This window comes from Haemorhous mexicanus, chromosome 6 (assembly GCF_027477595.1).
Source record: "Haemorhous mexicanus isolate bHaeMex1 chromosome 6, bHaeMex1.pri, whole genome shotgun sequence".
NCBI classification, from domain to species: Eukaryota; Metazoa; Chordata; class Aves; order Passeriformes; family Fringillidae; genus Haemorhous; species Haemorhous mexicanus.
In genome coordinates, this window is record NC_082346.1 from 51,176,538 (window position 1) to 51,200,442 (window position 23,905).

Consider the following 23,905-nt stretch of genomic DNA (forward strand, 5'->3'; position numbering starts at 1 on the left):
ACAGCAGACCTGCACCTTCAAATTCCTCCTTCTTTGGTTTCATGCTGTGCATTTGTCTTGCCCCCTGCCAGCCCCACAGAGTAGGTCTGGGCTCACTCCAAGGGGGAATGTCTTGCTCAGACACAAATTCCAGCTCCAGAGAGGGAAGGCACACACAGTACTGTTCCCTGAGCCCCTGCAGTGAGTCCCTTCCCTTACTGCCAGTGCAGCATCAGTTCCTTTCTGCAATGAAGTCAAGACCTTCTGGGTCCTGAGGGGAGTTATGTTCTATCACTTCCAAAATCTGGCTTGGAGTCTGCTTCCTTCTCTTAGTCTGGGGTGCACAGTTGCTTTACCCTGACCAAAGTACAGGATGCTGCTGCCAGAGATGTCTCATCCCCCTGCATCTGTGCCATCTCTCCAGGATGGCTGATGGTCTCTGGGGGCTGGAGCACAGGACAGGTGGGGAGAGGCTGGATGAACAGGTCTTTTCCAGCCTGGAGAAGAGAAGGCCAAGGGAGAGACTGCACTTGCTGTCCTCTCCCACATAATGAGCTATGCTAGAGGGCAGATGGAGTAGGAGCGAGATGTGGGATGCAAACTGTAGCAATGGAAGCACCAGTGAGACTAAGGAAACACTAAGGAAAGGAGTGTTCACAGGGAGGTGAAATATAAGGGCACATCTCTGTGTGAGACCATGAAACTGCTGTCCTTGAAGACATCCAAAACCTCCTGGACATGGCCCTGAGCTACCTGAGCTAGATTCCAGGCTGGTGCTGCTGTGAGCAGGTGGTGGGATTGGATGACCTTCCAACATTGGAGGTGCCTTCCAACATAAATAATTCTACTTTTCTAACAAGAAATTACTGTGAAACCATGGTCTCAGGAATCCCTGTCTCCACTTGTGCTGCGAGTTTGCATTTCATCCTGCAGGGAAACTCCTCTCTGCTTCTCACCACATGAGTCCAGAGGCTTTTCCCTGAAACAGCTCCTGGGAAGGTGTCATCTCCCTGGTCCTCAGGCATGCCCCAGCAGAGTCAGCACAAGGAAAGCAGGCAGGCTTCCTCCTGGCTGCCCAGACACCGGCTCTGCCAGAGCACAGTGCACAAAATGCACACTGAGAACAAACAAATCTGGTGGCCCATCTGCCGTGCTCCAGCACACCACAGCCATGGCAGGTGGCTCACACCCCTCCATGGTGCTGCCTGTGCTCAGACTTGCAGCACTGCACAGGACTGTGCTCTTCTCCTCAGAGACTTTGACAGTTACCAGTACTGGCTGAATCTCAGTAGGAATCCGAGGAAGAGCCAGGGTTTTGGGGCTCTGAAGGTTTCAGTTTGTGAAAGATCTGATGCTCAGTAGCTGTTTCTAAATATGGCTGGTTTTTGGAGATATTTATTCCTGCTCTAGTCAGTTATCTCCAAAGCACAGAGTCTGTCCTGTTCTTCATATTCTTTCAGCTGTTGAACAGTGTTATAAACCCAGACTCTATCATAAACATTAACCAGATCAGGGACAGATAATCATTCCTGAGGAACAGCAAATAATGGAGATATTGCCTGTGTTTCTTTTTTCACAAAAGCCAAGAGAATTTCTAGTTCGGGGAAGGTCAGCTGCATGGTGAAGAGGGAAGAGCCTCTGACAGGGTGAAATTCCTGTCAAAACTCATCTTCATCCAGACATGTTGTGTCAGGTTGCCCAGAGCAACTTCTGAAGCTTTTGCTGAATCTGCTGAATAGTTTCTTCCCAAATACTTTTTAGATGAAAAACTAAAGCATTTAATTTTGATAGTTTCTGAACTGGAACAGTGTTTTAGAAGCTTCTTTAAAATGTTGTCTGAGTCTTACACTATCTCCCTCCGCTCTGTAATTTGCTGCTTTTCAGCTGGGTCAGACAAAACCTGCTGATCTCTTGGAGAATCTTTCAGCTCATTTACTCAGAAAATGAAAAGTGGTTTTCTGACAATGTTTTTCATCCAAAGGGCAAATCTGAAACTAGTTGTTAGAACTGCTCTGGCGTGGTGTTTCATTCACTCAGGAGCAGATCTGGGGATGAGACCAGTGTGAATTAGGAAAGGGTGTGGAGGACTGTGTACAGGCACCAGCCTGCCTCCGAGGGGAAAGGCTCCCATCCCACGCACACTCAGTTCAGCAGAGCTGAGTCCTGCTTCTGGGGACTGAAACTCCTGAATGCCATGGAAGTACAAGGAATAGTTGACACAATTGATGCATGCAATATTGTAGTAATCAATTGCTATGAAATATTTTTAGTAGTGTTCTTATGAAACCCATTTGCATTTTGGGTTTTTTTCCAATTATCTTCAGGAGTGTTTAAGCAGAACAATATTGATGGGTGTGAAAGAGCAGCTGGTCCCAGCTACGAGATGGAAATCAATCACCTCAATCAGTCAGAGGAGGCCCCATGTCTTTTGGACTCAGGGAATATAAGTAGAGCGGTGATCTAGTAATGTGAAATGTGCAGTTGTTTGCTTAATAAATTAAATTCGCATTTGTAAAAAAACAGTGCAGGAAGAAGGCTGTGTTTCTGGTTAGGATCAAGGAGAGAAATTTCCAGTAAAACTGAAATGAAAAAAAATCAACAAGAAACCAGAGATAGCCTGTAAGAGGATGGACTTCAGTGTGGAACCTGTAGGTGTCTAAAGCACATAATTTATATCCTTTGTTGCCCTTAGACGTGAAACATAACACTTTTTTACAGTTCCCATCTCATCCCTGGCAATAACCAGCTGGTAGTGCTCCTGCAGTTGGTTGTGAGCAAAGAGAAAGTGAAGGACCAGTGTAACTGTAATTCATGCAGTGCTGCCTTGCCCTTGTAGTAAAAGCATGTTGAACCCCTTGAACCTTCTTACCTGGCAACCTTCTGACCCGTCAGCTACCTTTTTCTCCTGTAGGTGCTGTTTGCTCACCTGGACTCTATTCCCCACCAGAAGCACAAGATGTAAGGAATAATTGCAAAGTGCAACATTCTAGTATTATTCACAAGTATTGAGGATATCACAAAGTGAACCTTTTCACCTTGAACTCCATCAGGAATTTCCATGTGTTTGTTCTGGCTTGTTGTGACGCCAGTGAGGGCTCCCTCTGTTCTTGTCTATTTTCTCTCTATTCTTTAATATTTGCAGATCAGCTATCTAGATATTCCATGTTTTGACCAGTCAGCACACTACCACACAGATATTGGGAATAGGACCTTTAGGCTAAGATGATTGTGAAGGACTCTGGGTCCAAATGCAGATAATTATTCCTGCAGTAGAAGGATTATGTGGAGTTGCACAAAATGGGAAGCTACCTACAGGTGTTCAGATAGCAATAGTAAAGGAAGAAGCTACCAGAAGTGTCCCCATGCAACAATCATTGAATCTGTCAAGACTTTTGTCTTGGCAGTGCCCTGTTATGTATCATGAGTTTATATAGAGCCAAGAATGCCATATGCTCTCAGTTCTTCTCAGCTGATACAAAATTCAGGTGATACATGATGAAAGAAACGGAGAGTGGAAAGTGGATATTTGTATACATCATTCTTCCAGGAAAATGCAGGTTTTGCTAAGCAGATTTTCTTTTTGTCCTGAAGAGGATGGGGCTTTAGGATGGACACTTCTGAGCTGGGTATAAGAAGGGAGCTGGGAGATGCAGTCAGAAAGAAGATTGATTTAGCTGGTGGGTCTGAACCCAACAAGGAAGTATTAAGAAGAGCAGTGGGAGCATCTGTGTGTGTGACTTTAGGTAGATAGGCAGAGGGCGAAAGCTGCACTCTGGCAGGAGTCTTTAGTTGCAGCAGAAACCTTAGGAAGGTGTCCCGGGGGAAGAAACTCTCTTCTCCTTACCTGATCTGCCCCTGCAGTGTCAGATGATCTTCCTGGGAAGGGTTAAATGGGCTCAGAGGTGGCAAAGCATCTTTATCCCTTAAACATTTCCATCTTCCCCCACCGCTTCTTTTCCTCCCCACCTCTCAGTCACCTTCACAGAAAAGGCCCTCATCATAATTTTCCACATTGGCACAAATTCTTTCATGCCCCTCAGACCCCTGCACTCTGACCCCAAACCAGCCACAGGTAGGATGTCCATTCATTGGAAGCTGCAGATTTGCTTTTGAGTTTCCTGATTCTCCCTTCAGGTTTTCTGATATGAGACTTCCTGGATCTTTTTCATGCTGCATGAATGCCTCTGTTCTGACTAGCTGAAGTCTGTGGAAGCCATCTGGGTACCAAAGAAGCAGATACCCTAGTTATCTACTAATGATAGGAATTAGACCTTTCCAAAAATACTATATCTTTCTACAATTTGTGCTCAGTGGTCCGTATTTGCATTACTGCTTTCTTTAAAAGTTTAACTTAAAAATCATCTTCATGGTAGTGAAAATGTCATCTGCCTTCTTAGCTGGATAAAGAAGAGCTTCTTTGAACAGAGTAGACTGTCATTGCCCTAATGAGCTTCAGCTGGGCATGAATTAATTAACTGAGCGAGTTAATCTATGACACAGATCACTAATGTGAGTTTAATGTCCTTAGCTACTAAAACCTAATGGTATCCATGGCACTTTCAGAAGGACCCCATCACATTCATCTGACCTTTATTGCTTTTTGTGCTGTCTTTATATTGTTTGAACAGGCTTACACAGTGAACACACTGTTATACATTAAACAGCAAATAAAGTTTATGCAGTAGCTGTAGAGCAAGCAGTGACATTGCTCTTCCGGGCACAGCTGCATGCCAGCACAAGAGAGCAAAAATAACACTGAGTGCTCCTGGGTCCCAATGGCTCTGCTGCTTCTTGCTGTCTCCTAAGGTTCGTGCCAGAAATAAAGGGTGAAGGAATTTTCACAGAGCTTCTCCAGCAAAAGGCTGGCAGGATGTAGCAAATTCTCTCCTTCCCCTGCTTTTCTGATTCAAAGTCCTTTAGAGGAAAGTAAACAGCAGTATGGCTCCAAATTCAGACATATCAAATAAAGTTGTTTTCTTCATAAATCCTGACAAGCAGTAGTGCTAGCTGCATGTTACAGATACAACATTTCTTCTTGGGACATCTTTTCTAAATTGCATTTCATGCTTGAAAAATCAACCTCTCCTTTGAAGCTGTGTCACTTTTATTCTCTTCCCCATGCCTGATTACTAGAAAGAGACAGTTACATTTCCAAATACAGAGAAATATTAAGAATAATTAAAATAATAATTACAAAGTTGAAGCCATATTTTATGTGGTACTTTGAATTAACTAATGACAGACACTAAGCTGACCACAAATAACAAATTATGCCTATTTTATTTTCTATCTGAGTGTTGAACAACTTCTTAGTTTGTAGTTTAAAGATTAATTAAGCCTTTAGGCCAAAGGTGTCATGATGAGAGGCTCTTCAGTTAAGGCTAAATAGGAAGCCTCTAAGTGGTATATTGATAAATGAAGATGTTTGGTGCAGTGAGTATTGCTAGAGTTACTTAGTCTGACTATATGCCCACTCAAAAACATCCCTAAGAATTTTGCTTCCTATATCACACAGGGCTCAGCATGATGCAGACTACAATGAAACAGCCCAAAGTTCCCAGAGAGCAAAATTATGTGCAAGGTCTGGTAAAAACTCTTGGAGACCAGCTGGGTAAGACCAGCCCAGAGGAGCAGGCAGGGTAACTGCTGGCCAGGATGGTACTTACTGGTTAAGAACACAGTGCAATGTAAGGAGCTTTATATCAGATATTCTGTTAGGAGAACACAGAGTGGTTAATTAGAGTGACCCAGTATGTGACTGGGAAACCTGGGTGTTCACGTGCAGGAATAATTGTGAGTTCAGCTGTCTGAACAATGTGATCTGGCACACACAGCTGGCTGTTTCCAGTCTTGACCCCCACGGTAGGATGCTCACTGCTTTGGTGACCTCTGTGTGCCTGTGTCAGCCCCCCTGGAGCCCAGGCTGCCACTGCCTCTGGGAGGAGCAGCCAGGCTGTTGTGAAAATAACTAAATCAACAGAATGTGAGGGGCACACGGTTTTTTGCCTGGGCTTCAGAAATACATTTTTACCCCTTCAGACTCAAGAGTTTTTTCACCCTTTGAAGATTTCACTGGCTTTTCTTTGTGATTACTGGTGATTGCTTCTTTTTGTTTCCAAACTCTGACTTTTCTTTTGTCTCCTATTTGGTATGAAGAAATGAACTCCCACTTTTTATTCACCTATTATGATAATTTCAGTTTGTACTGCCAGACAATTACTTTATTTTTCACCCCTTATTCGCTGATTCACAAACTTATTTTAAGATGATCTCTCTAATTATTCTTTCAAAATCTCTCTTGAACTCAACCTCCCCCCACACATTACTATTTCACAATTAAACTACTCCTTAGAGTGTTGAAGGAGTTAAGTAGGGGTATTTATGGTTTTCCTTAGTGGAGTAGGAATTATCAGGCTCTACTCTGGTAAGAAGAGAGGGAAATTGTCTTAATTCAGTTGGGTTATAATGGCTCCTTAAACATGACCACTCTGGGGGAAATGCTGAAAGGATGATTCACCCTGCTCCTTCCCACCAATTCTGCAAGATGCTGAAGTTACCACCTTTGAGGGAATTGTAAACCTTGATGTCACAGCACAAGGGGAGAAATACCCCAGAAGAGAAAGCTTCCATTCTGTGTAGGCTATTCAGTAATTTTATGCCATTAACTTGAAGTAAAACTAGGGAAGAAGAACTTCTCCCTTTAGAGGAAAAATGGATTTTTTTAAGAAGAATGAGTGATGTGTTGCCCTTGTAGTATTGTATAAAAAACAAGAGACCAGACTACATTTGTATTGTTATGGCATTTGTACTCTTCTGGCCGCTAGTGTAGGTAAACATAGAAACCAATAAAATTTGTATTCCAATGAATTTTTTCTGGGTTTTATAGCATGTAATTCCAAAGGGCCTTCTATTCCTCCTACATTTTCATTTCTGTAAGATAAACAAGAGATTTACTATGTCTGTGGGATTTCACCACCCAGGCAGGCAGCCACTCAGTGCTTATGAGGCTAACTATAATATTTACTTAGTTTGGTCTTCATTTGGGCTTTAACTGATATTTTGCCATGATCTTGGGTAATTTTATAATGAAATTCTTTGTTCATGAGACCTTTGAGAAACAGTGGAAAATGAAGCTAAACGAAGAAAAAGAGGAATCATTAGGAAATATTCAATGAACCTCTGTTTAGCCAGGTTTGTTTTAGGGTTTTCTTGACCACAGAAATCTTATTTCTGCAATGGCATATTTATCCTGTAACCAGATGGTTGGATTCACCAAGCAGTACTCGTAATTACTGGTGCTCTGAAAGTTTTACTAGCTAATAATATTTCTGGTGAAAGGCATGGAAAATTATTTTCTTTAAGTCTGCAGTTTTAGGAAAGCACGTTTTCTAAATTGTTTTTCTAGTTGTTTCTGTAATTTTGCTGAGGCCCTTGTATGAGTTTCAGATCAGTTCCAGATCAAGCTGTCTCATTTTTGGAAACCTGTAGAAACTAATAAAGCCTCTCTTTTCTTGGTACAACAGAGAGTTCTTCCCCTGAATCCTTACAACATATGGTTCAGTGGCTGAGTCAGAGAGTTGGCTCATGTTTAGCTTTTATCTAATTTACTTTCCTTCTGTAATACCACAGGGAGTGCAAGAGATAGGGATGTAGATGGGAAAGTGACAGCACTCAGAATTTTATTTAAGATAAGTCATTGGGGTTTTTTTAGTTCATATCATCCAACTAATTTAAAAGTTATGAGAGGACATTTACACAACCTACTCCCCACCTACAACCCTTACAGGCTACCAAAAATTCTCACACCAAACAGCCTGCAAGATGGGAAATTAAATTGTTCAAAATTGATGCTGTCAGAGAGAAGGAATCCTGATACTGCTTTCTCACTTTCACATCCATTTGCACATGTGGACCTCAGCAAAGAAATCTGCATCTCAGTCTTGAACCAAAGCCATCAGGGCTTTCAGGGACCTGGTTCTTCCATATGAACTTCTCTATTAGGGTGACCTTGACCACTTTCTGGACTTCCACAACACTTCCACAGCACTTCAGATATTGATTTTTCAGGTCTGAAGGTGAATGTCCAGGGTTGCAGTGGGTCCCTCACAGAACAGAATAGATAGTGCTCAGTTTTGCTCTTGAATAAGAGTCGAACAAAGGTTGGTGTAAATGCACTGTTCATGAGTGAGTGCCACAGACCCTGCAGAGATTTGAAGGAACAGCTGTATTCCTAAATTAGACAGAAGTTGTGGTTTTCTGTTTCCTTTTTCAGTGCCATACCGAAATGCTAAAGTCAATCCCACCTGCAGTACACACAATCAATACAGCTGGCTACAGCTCCCATTGACATCCACACAGTGCGTGGGCATGCAAAATTTTGATGTAAATGGGATGTACTTGCCTAATGACTCACAGATTTACAAATGAGGACCAATAATTTTCATGGAAAACATTAACAGAGCTAGCAAGACTTTACAGTCTTAAAAGACTAAAAACCTGATGTGCCCCTTTATTACTGCCTGTACTGGCACATCTTCAAAGAAATATAGCTGGCAAGAATATCCACGTGATTGTGCATGTAATAGATACTGGCTAAGCTAGCAGTTCTCCAAAAGGCTCATGAGAAATTCTTTGCTTGAATTCTCAATCATCAAGGAGCTCCAGATTTACTAAAATAATACTCATGTATTATTGTCAAGTGGGGTGGGAGTACCTGGTTCTCTAACCAAGGAAGTCAAGGGCATTGACCTTCTCCACAATCTTGTGGAATTCCTTTAATTCATACACCTGAGATCCCCAGATGCATTTCCTTCCTTGCAAGGCAGTTGCAAAAGTGATACTTCAGTAAACTGGAAGGCACTTCCACCCTACCAAAAAAAAAAAAAAAAAAAAAAAGGAAAAAAAAAAAAGAAAAAAGAAAAATAAAGAAAGAAAAAGGGGGCCTTGAAGAGACTTAGAGCAGAAAAGGAATCCAACATAGCAAGCTGTTGCATTTGTGCATTTGTACATTTTTAATTTTTTAATATATGATTTTATGTTAGCCAAGGGGAAATTGTGGTGGTTTTCCTTCAGACTTTTTCTGATTTGGTGGCTATTTATGGTTCTTTTATCAATCTGTGCATTTCAGACAAATCAAGATAGTTCACAATAACTTTATAACTTTGAAGTGCAATATGTTACTTTTCAAATATGACAGCTTGCTGCCTACAACATTCCCTATTGCTTCTCAAAAGCCCTAATTTTGCTAAATGTCAGGTCAGACTGTTCAGAAATACAAAACAAAAGCACTGCTCAGAGTGCTCCATCTCCACTTAGGGATGATTATGGGGGGGTTTAGGTCAGGACTCCTGTGACTTCAGCTACAGTACTGCTGTCTCTACACACTTCAGAAATGCATTTTTTCTCAAGTAGGGCATTGACACCAAAAAACATCAGAGACAGATGACTAATGCAGGCACAGAGAGACCTGTCTGTGCAAAATGGAGGTCAAACATTGCAAAGTCAAGGCAGTCTAGTTTTACCCCTTACTGTGCATCCTGTATGCCCAATATTCCTGTATGCCCAATATTCCAGTATGGTAGGGGTAGATGCTACTTTTTTTAGTTAACAAGGGAAGTCATCAAGGATCAAAATGCATATCCTTGAGATTTTAACCAGTTACCTGTAGGTGCTATGCTGGTGGAGGTTGAGGTGAGGCTAGTTATCCCTGTTAACACCAGGCCACAACACATGGGCAGCCCACTCCAGGTGCTGGCACCACATTTTCTCTCCCTTAGGTCAGTCTGAAGTATGGGGGCGTTGAAGTGTGGCCAAGGGTTCCTTGTATTCTTTAGAGAGATTTTACTCTCCCACTTCTCTTCTTTCCATGTTGCTCCTGAAAACGTGAAGCTTCTCAGTCTGCTGGAGTTATCTTGGCTCAGGGTGATATGTTTTCCTCTTGGTAGCATTTAAGTTTCAGCCAGAGCTGATTCAGGAAATCTGCAGCTGGGCCAATGTGTTGTCTTTGGTTTTAAGGCAGACTTTCTGAACATCTGTAAAGCTTTCACTTTTTCTGATAAATCATCATGTTCTTGCTATATTCCCCCTAGCTCCACCGTGGAGCTAAAATAACTGAGCAAATCAACTCAACACTCCTGTTCCCTTCCAACTCTTTACCCTCCTTTCCACAATCCATCTAAGTTTCCAACAAAGTCTTTGAACTTAAGTGCTTATTTGAGAAATCACTGGTCTGCCTTTTAAAGCTTTTTTTAAAATTGTTCTTATTTACAGTTGCAGGGAAATTACAAAAGCATAGCTGTGAACTATCCTCCCAGCTGAAATAATTTTTCCACCCTCAAAAAAAAGCATTTAACCTATTAAACCTATTAGGCATCAAGTGATCTTGCACTATTTTCCATAAGAAAATCTCACATTTCTGATAAGAGGATCATTAAGTATTTTTACAAATGTTTTTATTTCTTTTATCTAGTATTTACTAGTAAACAATAAAACTGGGGTTGTTCCTGGGTTTCATTTTGCAGAATTGGGCGGGGCGCAAAGGAAGAAACGAGGCAATATGAACAATTTCCTGTTTACTTTCTTTCTTGCCTTCCCTTTAATGTGTCTTAAATAGCGCACAGTTAACTGCTCCCTTAAACCTCACCACTCCCAAAGCAGGGGAGCAATGACTGAGCAAGTTGTATTAGTAGCTGTGGATGAAGAGACTTGTAGCTTGGCAGCCCTGTGCGAAGCTAAAATCCTTGGCTTTGCTCCAACAGCAGACGTTTGCCCCTTCAAGCAATGCTGAAATGATTTTATTTTCCTGAGAGAGAAAACGTCTTAGGTATGGCTGACTCAGATTTTCCATGGAACATTGCTAGTTTTCTTTGTTTAAAATCTGGAGATGGGGCATATAAAGGGATGATTGTAGAGAAAATATTTTGCATTAAGCAAGTCTAGGTCTGTGTGAATAGGTTGGCTAGAGGTTGAGGGTTTTTTTCTCATAGGACTGTAGAAAGGTCTGTGCTTACTGACATGAAAGGCTTTATTATCTCTCACTGCAAAAATGCACACTATGGTTTTCCCTCCACCACATGACCTGCCAGGGCTCTCCCAAACCAAACTACCTTGCAGAAGCATTTAGCAGCTCTGACCCAGCCTAGCCAGAAGCTAAAGCCCTCCAGCAGTGTCAGGAAGCCCCAAGCCCCTTCAGTGGACTCTTTGATTCCAGCTCCTCCTAAGGAGGAGGGCAGAGCTGAGGCTGGAAAGCCAGGGGGGAAGCAGTGTCCTGAGCTGTCCTGAGGCTCAGCTCAGGCTGTGTTGGAGAAGTGCCCGCCAAATGTTGATGCTGAGGGGACACTGTGAAGGAGCTCCTGGCAGTTCATTAGCACCATCAAAGTGTTCTACCCACCCATTAAATGGCATTACCCATTGTGAGCCACAGCTGAGGGCTGGGTTCTGTGTATCTGGTGGGTGTGCACAGGTGCTGGCAGAGGGGCCTGCAGGGCAGCCTTTGTGAGGAGAGGTTAGGGCTGTCCTGTGCTGGACATGACCAGTTCCAGCCCATTCCAGAGGGCTCCAACAGACCCACCACACAACACAACTGAGCCCTGCAGCCAAGATGGGTGACACCTCTGGGGAATGCATTTGAGAAAAAGGAAAACACATTGTGCAGCAGCTGGGAGAGGGAGGACTGAAATAACAAATGAGAGAAGCAGCCCCACAGACATTCAAATCAATGCAGGAGAAGGGGCAGGAGGTGCTCCAGACTCTGGAGCAGAGATTGCCCTGCAGCCCCTGGAGAAGCCCCTGCTGAGGCAGCTGTGCCCCTAGGGCAGCCCATGGACTGTGGTGGAGCAGAAGCCCATGCTGCTTGAGGACTCCATGCCAGAGCAAGTGAATGTGGCCAAGAAGAAGTTGCAGCTTGTGGAGCCCTTGCCCTGGAGCCTGGTCCTGGCAGGACCTGCAACCCCATGGAGAGAAGACCACATGGTGAGACATAAACTTTAAGGAGTTAAGGGGTTTTAGAGGAGCTAAGATTTTAGTTAGAGATAAGCTTTATTGGAGTTAAATAAAATAAATGGGTAGGCCTTGATGAAGTTAAGAGTTAGTAGTTAACTAAAAATTGATTGCTTGTCAGCACAATGTTTGGTTAGCTGGGTTTATAATGAAGAATATGGAAACTGATAAATAGCCTTTAGGAACATAAGACAATTGTAGGCCTCCTCTGTTCTGAAACTGTTTGAAGACAAGGAATGGGAGTTCTGCCAAGGGTTCATTTGTCATATTTGCATTGAAAAAGTAGAAAAGTCAGAACAAGGAAGACTTCATTTACTTCCTCATTTTGGGACCCCTCCCCATGAAAGGGACCACCAACCCATTTCAAGGAACAAACTACGCATTCTTAATAGCTTTTGAACTAATGACCATACAAAGCGTGGGAATAGGACGTACCAAAGTTATGAATATGAAAGGACTCTGTAATCACCTGTAAATTGCGGGGTGTATTTGGGAGCCATCCCGCACACTGCCCAGCATTGCAATAAACATACACTTTCTAACTTTAAACTGTTAGAGAGACTTTGTCCATCACAGTTGGATATCGGTGCTAGATCAATATCCATATTTTTTAATAAATCAACTGGAGCAGTCTGTTCCTGATGGATTGGATCCTGCAGGAAAGACCCATGCCAGAGCAGTTCCTGAAGCACTGTCAACTGTCATCATGCTGGAGCAGAGGAAGACCAGGAATAGGAAGGAGTGGCAGAGATGAAGCATTATAAACTGACCTCAACTCCTCTGGCCCTGTGTCTGCTTTCCTGCACCACTCAGAGAGAGGAGCAGAGGAGTTAGGAGTGAAATTGAGCCTGTGAGAAGGACAGGGTTGGGGGGAAGATGTTTTCAATTATGTCTTTACTACTATCTTACTCAATTTTTAATTTCCAGTTAATGAAATTAACGTGCTACAGCACGACTTTCCCTTCACACAGTGCTGTTGGTAATGTTGGCTTCTGCCTACTCAGTACTCAGGAAGGTGCCCAAGACACGTTTCTGCATCCTGAACATCAGCTTAATGGAGAGAATCCTCTTGGAGGCACTCAGCAGCCTGAGCTTGCTGAAGCAAGTAAAGTTCAATATGATCAACTGGCATGTGGACAAAGAGACATGACCTCTTTGCAGTCACCAGTTTCTGGAACCAGAAGATGGGTATTGCCACATCTGGTTCTCCTAGGGATCCCATGCTTCACTGTGCATGCACAAGACCATTAAAGCTGATAATTTGTGCAATGATGTGCAGCTTTCACTGACACAAAAGCTAAATTTTTGCCTTGCCAGAAATGTTGGGCCCCTTATCCTGAAAAAAAAATAGTGAGAAATGCAGAAGGGAGCAAGGTTTGAAACTAGCAGAAGGCAGCTGTCAAGCTAGAAGGAAAAGGATTATTCTTTACCAAGGAGCATCTACCATCTAGGAGAGGAAAGGTATAAAAGCTCTATGTCTCTGTTTCCATTCCCATGGAAGGACTTCAAAGAGGAAGGAGGTACTTCTGGGATTCATGGAATGAGAGGGAGGGAGGGAAAGAAGGGTTCCCCAGCTGAAAGGGATAGATGTTTGTGAGGTGAGGACAGGAAATGAGAGACACAGGAAGTCTCTCAGCCAACAGCAGGAAGATGTATCTGCACACAAAAACCCCTGACACCGTGATAACAGCACAGAAAATGTGTGTCTGTCCCAGATCCCATGGCTGCCTACTTGGGCTGAGTGGTTTTGTAAAAATGGCCTATAATGTTTGCACCCGAATGTCTTGTTTTGAAGTAAACAAGAACTTGACAGAAGATTTATTTATTTATTTGCTAATTATGCATCAGATCAGTTCTAGTCCTGTTTTGCAAAGAAATTTCTGGGATGTGCACAAGCACTGGAGAGCTCAAGTGCTCTGGCCTAGTCTTCCTTAGCTGTTGGGTTGACAATTTTCCCCAGGAAGAGCAGGCCATCAGTGGTTTTGTCAATAATCATCATCAGGAAGGGCCTGTTGAAGGTGATGTGAGGAGGAGGAGGAAATGATGCACTCATTGGTACAACTTCTATTATAGTCACTGCAGCAGCCTCTGTGCCATTCTCTCTGACATCCACTGTGGCCTTGTGAATTGCCTGCAAGGAAATAGAGATTATAATCTAGGCACAGAAGAGAGAGAAGCAGCTGGGGAAAAATTTGTTTGCTTTAACACTGGGAGAAGGTAATTCTTAAAAGAAAACACCAAATGAATGTAGAACTTGGGTGAAGAAAATTGTCCAGCCTTTCCAAGACAAGCAAAGTTTGCTCTGAGTTCAGGAAAGTTTTCTTCAACAGTCAGAGTCAACATGACTGCTTGCAGAGACTGAGCAACATAGAGGATATCTATTATTCTGTTGTTTCTCAGATTAAGATTTTGTCCTTAATACTGAACACAAAAGAGGAAATTTTTCATTTTGCATCAATTTCTATTTAAGCAAAATAGTTCTCTCTGCAAAAACAATAGTGACAAGCTTTATAGAGTGTCTTTCTGTAACACAGCCCACAGATAAGATTTTTCAGGACTTTCTGTGGTAGGTGTAGCAAATTTGTATTTAGGAATTCTCATGAGCTATTTCATTGGTTTTGGACAGCCCTTTGTTTTCTTCCTTCATTGTCTGCAACAAATCTAAAATTTCCTCTCATGAGTCTCTGCTTACGCTTCACCAGTTTACTTGGCTTTCCAGGCATCAATCCCATATCTGCAATCCACATGACGTAGGGAGGAATGTGAGGAATCACAAATACTATATGATGGAAGGACCTCTAGAGGCCATTGAATGGCGCCAACCCTCCTGCAGTGTGTCGCCTCTGACACCAGAGGAGGTTACTCAGGATTTAATCCAGTCAGGTTTTGAGTATTTCAAAGGACAGAAATTTCAAAAGTAAGCCATGTTGGTTTTTGATCATCCTCATGGTGAATTTTTTTACGTAAAACCCAATCAGAATATCCCATTTTCTATCCTTTGTGTGTTGTCCCTTGATGTATCACAGTTCATCTGCAAGAAGAGTCTGTGTCCATCTTGTCTCTCCCTTTCTAACAAATATCTGTAGCAAGTGCTAAGAGCCCCCCGTTCACCCTCCCTTCTCCTGACTGGCAGCCCTGGCTCTTCCAGCCTCTCCTCATCCATCCAGTGCTCCAGCCACACAGCCATCCTGCTCACCCTCCTCTGGACTCACTCTGCTCCAGGGTGTCCATGTGTCCCTTGTATCTGGGAGCCCCAAACTGGATCTGTTGAACTCCAGAGGTAGTCTCACAAGTGAAGGATGGAGGGAAGGCTCACCTCCCTCACAACACAAGGCATATACTCCTTGGGACTCTAGAGAAATAATTCTGTTTGTCTGTTTTCTCATTTCTTGCTTGTGGAATGGAGCTATCCCTGTCCCACAAGTCTGTTGTCCATATAAATTCTGAAGTTCTCAGACAAAGTAATAATGAAAGGTTTATACATAGTATACCAATGCTTATTCCCAGACTTATGTCATAATTCTTGTCATGCATTACTTCTTTAACAGCAGCTTTTTGTGAAATTACTCCCGCTATGCTTTCTAGTTGTTTTCTTCTTCAGAGACTTTCAGCTAAGTTTGTAGGCTCACTGTGCACTAAACAACTTAATATTCAACTGTAGGAACAACAGCCATTTGGTGCCTAACCTTTTCCTTCCTTTATTACCATCATTAAACAATGACTACACTCCAGGGGTAGGATCGGCCTAGTTGTTGGATTACACCTGCATACAAACAAGGCAGAAAAACCTCTTGATTACCATCCCTGCTTGCATACTTACTTTGGAAACCTTCAGAGGAAGATTTTTTGCCACTCCAGAGAGATCAGCCTGATCACTGAACACCTCTGTCACACCCATTTTCTGAAAGAGCCTCTTAACATCATAGGAGCCGGAGACAGAGAATTTTGGAAGACCCAAGTAGATTTCTCTTTTCAAAAAATAAATAAAAATATGAGTTTGTTATTGCAAGATCCCTTGAAGCAGTATCTATTGCAGGTATATATGCATCCCAAATACCCCCAGAGCTCTGCTCCCAGGCTTGGCTTTCTAAGACTGTGATAAATCTCATGTTAGAGAAGCAGAAACTGAGGTACCTGTCCCACCAGCCACAGGCTGCTCCGTAGTGCAGAGGTAGAGTGATGGTTTATGAAAATGACTGACTGGAAAGTATCATCCAGACTGGAGAAAAAGAAGTAGTATTTTTTTTTAACTGGATTCCTCCTGCTGAAGGATGATCCATGTGCAGGATCCTCACAACTGGGAGCTGTGACTGGGGGAGCTGAAAGGGCTCTCCTTTGGTGTGAAATCACATGATAGCTTGTCTGAGTTAAAGAAGCTGAGTAGTGCTTGCTCCTCAGAGCTGTACTTAGCAACTTATCATGGTATCCTAAGCTTTTCCTTTCCTGGATGAGTAGTTTTAGCCTATTCAATATTTAAACAAAGCCACAATTAAAATATTACCTTTTTTTAAGTGCTCTCATCCAGTTAGACACCGTTTCTTTTAGCAGAGCATCTTCCACCTGTTTCATTTTCTCTTTATCCGGCAGAACAAAGAATGAAGTAACATTTCCTTTGTATGGGATTTCTACTACCCAGCAAGACAACTTCTCATCCCTGTGGACATTAAAATTCTTGTTTTGATGCATCATTTTGACTTGAACAGAATTGTTGGAATCCAAAAAGAAGTCAGCATCTGTCGTGCTTAAATTGCTGAAAGGTCTTTCCCAGGAGCCTTTGAAAAAAAGAATGAGTATAGAATTGAAAAAAAAGGGACTAATAAAGGCATGTCATATTAACTGATGCTTTAAACAATATACTTGAACTGTAGAGACAGCAACAAACCTATCTCAATTTAAGGATGCTTGTTGCCTGGCCATGGAAAGAAGCTTCACCTCTTTTCAATGGTTTTAATAAAAATCCAACAAGAAAAGTATAGGTTGATAGGTTGAAGCTTGCAGTGGAAAAAAGATGAATCTTTGCCTGTTCAGATAACGGTAAATCTTGCACAGACTCTTATATAAACTAAACAAGCTTCAGGCTTATTCCTTTCATGCAAGTGTCATCTGTGTTTGACCATGTCCTGCACAGCCAAATACCTGTGCCTTTCAATAAATGATCATAAGTTGTGAATATTTTCAGCTCTGAACCTGGTTTAAAATTTATGTGACATTGATCAGTACTTCTGCTGATTCTGTTATTTATTTTATTTTTTAAAAATAAAACATGTAGAAAATGATTCTTCATACCTGTCTTTCAAATATTTTCCTGTGTAATTTAAAACCAGAAAGATGTGTTTTAAATTAGATTATGTGTTCACAATGTGAGTTTTGTTTCTTAGAACTTCCAGAGCTTATTTGTGTAGCTGCTACCCATGTCTGTCACTCACCTCTAAAGAAAACGTAGTTAATGAGAACCATCAGAGTGTCTGAATCAAGACTCTTGACTAAATCAACAATTTTGCCATGTGTTTTTGTTTCCACATACACATTGATTTCCCTTATAGCCTGTGTATGATTCTGGAAGTTACTATAAACAGGTTCAGCATGATAAAAATTTGTGACACCATCCAGAAAGTTTGGAAGCAGTTCCACTTGGTTATCAATGAACAGGGCATTGCCCGTGTTCAGTTGCTCTTCTCGGTGAGGGTCATTCAGCAGCTGGAGGATGCGCTGAAATCCCTCATGAATCTCCTGCTCCTCCATCTGTGTCAGGTTGAAGGCAAGGCCTTTCTGCAGCTCTCTGAGCGTGTTTGATCTGGCCCCCAGGGTGAGCATTGCAAAGGCAGTGGAGATACTCAAAGGAGAGAAGAAAATGTTCCCGTCGCCAGACTCATCACTGATCTGCTTGTAAAGCTTAAATGCAAAGTCAGCATTGCTGGGGGCTAGCTTGACATGAGGCAAGTTTTCATAATCAGCCTGGGACTGGTCTTCTGGGACTTGTTGACCCTGGACTTGAAGTCCAAGAAGCAGCAAACACAAATAGAGTGCAGACTTCATTGTCCTGAACAGTTCTGTTAAGAAAGAACAGAGCAACTTTTAGATCTAGAGAAGCTTATCTTTACTGGCTAAAAAAATTTGTATTCTAGATACTGATTTTCAGATGTCAGTCATTAGAACTACTATTCTTTTTGGAAATAATCTTCTACTTGGCCTCTGGAATGGACTGGCCTACAGTCTATTTCTAGTCAGTTCTCTTAGTTTGTGGCCAAGGAGCAAAGGAAATAAAACAATGATGTGGTGTTACCAGGGAAGAATAAGCTTTCCTGAGGTATTATGTGTGAAATAGTTCCTGCTTCTGACCAGCATTGCCTCAGTGCATTCCTAAGTGAATTGGGGTATGTGGCTGAGTTAATGTATTTGCACCCATCTATCTGGTGAGTACTTTGGCAGAGGGACCAACTTTTGCTGATATGTTTCTGTGATACCCATGGTCTTGTTATGACTTTGGTTTTCAAGCATTGCAGAGATAGTTATAGCAGTGTATAAAATCCACCTAAATTCTCAGCCTTTAAAGTGTTTATATATTTCTGCCTCTTATATAATAGCTCTGACTCAAGACCTATATTATTTCAAGATTTTACCTCAAGTGTTTCAGGAAATTGAGGCTAAATCGAAAAAGTGTTTTGACACTCTATATTGCACATAAGCTATCCATAAAGTTGCAAAGCTCAAGACTCAAGAGCTTAGGAAAAGCTACAGTGGAATCTGCCTTGCTGTGTGTATGTAATTTGACAACCTTTCCTTTTCCTTCAAGTGACATAAGCAAATTCTGCATAACCCCACAGTCTCTCTTCTGTTCTTTTTGGGGAAGATTCCTGAGACATATTGGAGAAGAATGCTCTCTGGCTCATCGAAATTATCTTAAATGACAGAAACTCAAACCCCATGAAGCAAGCAGTGGCCCTCAGGGAAAGAGAGATGATCTGAATACTGTTCATAGCAGCTGAATACTTATCCTGGAGAATGAGATTCTGCCCAGAATCTGCCTCAGGCTGTGTGTATAATGCCACGTTAAGGTCTTGCACCTTATGGAGAGTTATTATTTCCAGGTTCCCTCTTTTGTGGATGTCCATTATGAAAAAGTGGAGATGTAAGCTGTTGAAGTGCTGAGTGTGGGAGCTATGTCCAGCATTTCTAAAATGCTGGGTATAAACACTGACTCAGGAAAAAAAAAAAAAAAAAAGCATTCTAGCTCTTGATAATTCATTTTGTTCTGGTAACAATAAATTTCATAATTGGCCAAATCTGTCTTTGAGAGAGACTGATTTCTTTTCCAGGCCACTTGACTGCAAGTAGTCTGGTCTTTAAGCACCCTAGACAGAAATGAGGCTACTCTCATTAGCCCTGCATCCTCCTGGAATAGTTGGGACATTGAGATTTCAACTAAATTTATTCCTCGGGGAGCAGAGACAAAGTTTTGTTCTTCATCTTGGTACTGATTGTTGGATATTCTTTTTGGACTTCAAATCCCTGTCATCCTGTCACTATAGCTAGAAGCTGGATCACTGAATGAATTTTGCTTCAAAGATTCAGAAAATGCTTCCAGAAGCTAAAATAATTTCCAATTACTGTACAAAACAAATTAATCTCAACAGTAAATAGCAGGGATCACACACAGCATAAATTCAAAGACTTCTAAGAAAGTATAGTATGGTACTTACTGTGCTGGACTTTTCTTTCACAGTGCTTCTTCCCTCATTCATTTGCTTTCTAGTATTTAAAGTAAATGTCCACTGGTAAAGATTAAACAGGGCAAATAAGAGTTATTTGCAAAGCAAAGATTGAGTAAACGATTTTTTTTCTGGATATCAAATATTTAAAGTCTTTTTCCCATCACACAGCCAGAATGATGCCAGCACCTAGGGCTCTAAAGGGAGAGAAAGACCAGACTTTGCTACTCTTGGCTCGAGCTAAACTCTATGTAAAAAAGCTTTACCAATAACCATGGTAAATCGGTTCCTGGAAACAGAACATGAGAAGAACTGGAAAGCTAAGAAAAGGCCAAGAACATGGATCCCCTGTCCCACTGAACTTCCTGCACAGAATACCCTGATGCAACAATGCCATCTAATTGAGTACCCAAGGCAGCAGCAAGTTTGTTCAGGTACAGCTCTGCCCTGCCTTAAATGGCATTATTTGATGGCCTCAGAACATTTGTTAGCTTTTTGAGGGACCATTGATGAGTATTTTTAGAAACTACTAAAGTGAAGAGCAAAGCATAGCATAGCTTGAACAATAACTGAAATAAGAAAACAAATGAAAGAATAAAATAGGCAAAGATTTCCACAGCAAAATGTTAAATGGGGAGAAGAGAGAAGACCTTAACCCCTTGTGTATAGGGTAAGCATGAATTACATTCATATCGTATGTATCTTACACTGGGATCCCTCTCAGAGGAAGCTGAAACAGGCACAATTTAGCTATTTAGAAGGTTATTTAAGGATGAGGTGGATGGCACTTATCCTAATTAGCAATGACTAATTATTTCCATTGAATGTACATGATTTTGCCCCAGGTAAACTTTCAATTTATCTACACATAGGAATCAACCATCTTTGTTATTGCTAGGTAATTGCTCTCTCTTACAAGACAGAGGCAGGGTTGGTCAGAATATATTCCTGCAGAGAGGGCTTTTTTTACAATATGTGCAAGTACCAGAAAGTTTATTGCAGTATTATGTAAAATGGCCAAGTCTCAGGAGTAGCAAGTATGCTGTTGCTTAACTCTAGCAAAGACAAGATATTTCTCTCAAGCCTAGGCCTGCCTACATAGATAGCATTAATCTTTCAGCCCAGTCCTAATGCTTGGCTAACCATCTGAAGGATGCCACTGTTTCTTGAGAAGAATTTCTGAGAACAGCAAAGCTGCTGCAGTGATTCCTCTCCTTTCTCCCAGGAAATGCAGCAGCACTCAGCCTGTCAGGGCGAGAATGGAAAGTTTCTTCTGTCCCTGCTCACAACTCCCAGGCACCAGATCCTCTGACCCTGGCCCAAGCGTCTTCCTAGACGAGGCTAAGACCAGCAGTTGCAGCAGACCCACAAATGGCCATTTTCAAAGAGTCAGATTCCCAGCAATTCCAGACAGATCAGCATGGTTAATGAATCCATCAGTCATGCCCAGTCCTTTGAAAATCTGCCTTACATTGTAGGTGCCAGAAATAGAGACTCTTGGATGATATATGTTGCTTCTGTTGAAGGCAATGGAAAATGAGGGTGAATTACCACACACAGGTATCACCTGCATGTCAGCCAGGAAAAACACAGGGAGAGGAAAGCAGTTTGTTACTTTGCTGCACGTTCCTGTTGTTGAAAATGGCTGTGTCCCCAGAACACGGGGATTTGCAAGGCCAAACTAGAAACTTTGTGTAGTTTTGTGAAAGGAGAGCCACCCATGGGAATTGCGCAGAAGAGAGTGTGGAGTTCCTGGATGCTTTGAGATAAGTGGTGGCTGGGACAGGGGAACTCTTGCTCTGGGAACCACGTGAGTCCTATAAAGGACTGACAAACATGCTTTTCCCATTGGCCTGATAATAGTCTACATGGAAGGAATAATTTCATTATCTCTATCTCTACTCTCCCTGACTCTGCTCAGTTATGCAATGTGTCTTGGTTCCTCCTTATAGGAGCAGTTTCATTCCATATCATTAAGTTATTTCAGTTGCTGCTTGGTCATCTGATTATTATATGCTGACTTTGCATGTTATATTTGAGGGCTTTCCAGGGCAAAGGATTTCTGACTGTAAAAAGAAAAGATCAGCAAGATAAATGTGTACATTGTGTGATAAATCCTCATGCAGCTATTTCTTCTTTCCCTATAAAGATGTATCATTCAAGGCATGTCTATGAAAGTTCATCTAAATTGACTTCTTGACATACGTAACTCCATTGAAATCTGGAGATTGGTGTCATTGTAAAACTGGTATAGGTGGAATAAAAATCAACTCCTTTCAGTAATTTTATGTTTTTCTGTAGAGGGCATCCCAAATATACTCTCCATGTTTTACAAATATTTAATCCTTTTCTCCTAGAATAATGAAAGTGCTTTAGGCTCCCATTTCAAAAACCAGTGTGATTAACAGAAAGAAAAAAAAGCAGGAGGCTAAGCAAAAGTCTGTGACAGAACTGGGAAAGGAAACTAGACTTTTCCTACTTTGTTTTCAGCTTCTTTCATCAATGCAGTAGGAATCTTTGAATTGAATTTTCATATCAACTCATAGTCTGCTAGAAGAAAGCTGTATAAGCAGAACCAAATACTCTACTTTTTCCTTCTGCTGCTGATCTAAGAAGAAAAAAAGTCCCTTTATTTTTCAGGTGTGATTCCTTTTCTCTTAATAGACATTTTACCTCAGATGATTATTTCATCAGTGTTCAGAAAATAATATTTTATATTTTCTTGTTTGTCTGTACTTAATCTCCTAGCATTGAATGAAAAAATGTTTCCAAAATCTCCCAAGCATTTAGGGCCTGACGTGAATTCCATTGAAGTCAATCAGCCAGCACTGTAATGCTCAGTATGGGTAATCTGTCTCTGACAGCTCATCTCAGATTTTTGTGATATATTTTCCATTAAGTTCCCAGATAGTAGAGTTGTAGACATACCTGACACTACCAGATCTTTTCAAAACTAGTTGTTAGAAGTTTGATAAAAAACACTCAAATAAAATGGGGGTGAAAATAAGTAATAGTAAGTAGAATTCAAGACCAAAATTTTGCTCTCAAAATGTATCTTAGCTTGAATTTCTCTTTTCAAAAGATACATCAAACTCAAGTAGTTAGGGCTACAGACCAAAACCCTGAATTACTGGCAATGGTACAAGAACTTAGAGGTGGCATCTCTAACTCCCAGAATTAAAATAAATGACAGAAAATGAAAATTGTTGTGCCCTCCTGAGTGCCAGTGAGGTCAAAGGCCATCCCTTCCAGCACCTGAGCCTCACTGGTGGCTCCAGAGACCAGGGAGAGCAGAGCAAAAGCAGCAGAAAAGCTGACCAGGGAGAAGAAAACACTCTTGCCAGGTTCTTGGGCAGTCAGTTACCTGTAAAACTGCAAGGAAGAGTGTGTGCTTCTGAGGACTATCCATTGGCAGCACCCAAAAGGATTTCCATTGTGGGTCTGCTGTTCCTGTGTGTTTTCCTACTCTGCTTGTGGCCACTGAGCAGTTGGCAGTTAAGGACAACAGGCTCATATGCAGCAAAGGAGCATTTCATGCAGTCATGGATAAAGTAAAATTGTAAATAGATTTCATATCTGGGTACCATGCCAAAAACAACTCCTAAATTCATCCATTTGCCCCTTTAACTATTTCTTTATCAGGTTATAGCCACATTAGTCATTCTGATTTGTCAGTAAAATAACTTCTAAACACTTTTAGCAATCAAAAAATATGAGTTTCCCTTTGATCTGGCACTGTCTTTGAGCATGAATTGATCACCTAGGATTTGATTGTATCTCTCTGGCTCAGCACTAATTTGGCAGTAGTGTTACTGCCAGTCGTGCTCTGCTTTAACATCACTGCCATGCTCTTTGTCACCTCCATCTCTGCCTGCTCTCTCTGCCTGCCCATGCACAGTTGTTGGAAGGACAGCTGTGTGATGTTGGCCTTGAGTGCTGAGCCTTTCTCAACAAGGGGTCCACCTGCCCAGGGGGACTCTCCAATGGCCTTTTTCTGCCAGCTCGTTCCAGTTTGCAGCATCAGGCCACACTTAGCAGGCAGCTGGGTCCTTGAACTAGTGACAGACTTTCTGGATCATAACGAAAATCTTGGTTTCAATATTTTTAAGGAGTAAAGGGGATGTAGATGATGGACAATGCCTATGCTTCCACAGTAAGTGGAACATTGTAAATTGCATTTGAGTTCATTTGTGCTACAACATAATAAAATTAAGCTTTCA

General features: G+C 41.7%; 1 protein-coding gene across 1 annotated transcript; it reads right to left on the reverse strand.

The window, feature by feature from the left end:
• Positions 1-13,788: 13,788 nt before the first annotated feature.
• LOC132329300 (alpha-1-antitrypsin-like) lies at positions 13,789-19,742 on the reverse strand. Its single transcript, XM_059850230.1, has 5 exons — positions 19,677-19,742; positions 17,403-18,026; positions 16,478-16,748; positions 15,797-15,944; positions 13,789-14,107 (listed from the first exon to the last, which is right to left on the reverse strand). Exons 2-5 carry the CDS (start codon positions 18,010-18,012, stop codon positions 13,898-13,900), a joined length of 1,239 nt encoding a protein of 412 aa, XP_059706213.1. The 5' UTR covers positions 18,013-18,026; positions 19,677-19,742; the 3' UTR covers positions 13,789-13,897.
• Between the last annotated feature and the right edge of the window lie 4,163 nt (positions 19,743-23,905).

What these genes read in the sequence shown, in the direction of transcription:
- LOC132329300 (XM_059850230.1), bottom strand. Translation starts at nt 18,012, where the DNA reads ATGAAGTCTGCACTCTATTTGTGTTTGCTGCTTCTTGGACTTCAAGTC. An exon ending in TAACTACGTTTTCTTTAGAG is followed by an intron (nt 16,749 to 17,402) that starts GTGAGTGACAGA and finishes TTTTTTTCAAAG; the next exon opens with GCTCCTGGGAAAGACCTTTC. An exon ending in ATGAGAGCACTTAAAAAAAG is followed by an intron (nt 15,945 to 16,477) that starts GTAATATTTTAA and finishes TTTTTTGAAAAG; the next exon opens with AGAAATCTACTTGGGTCTTC.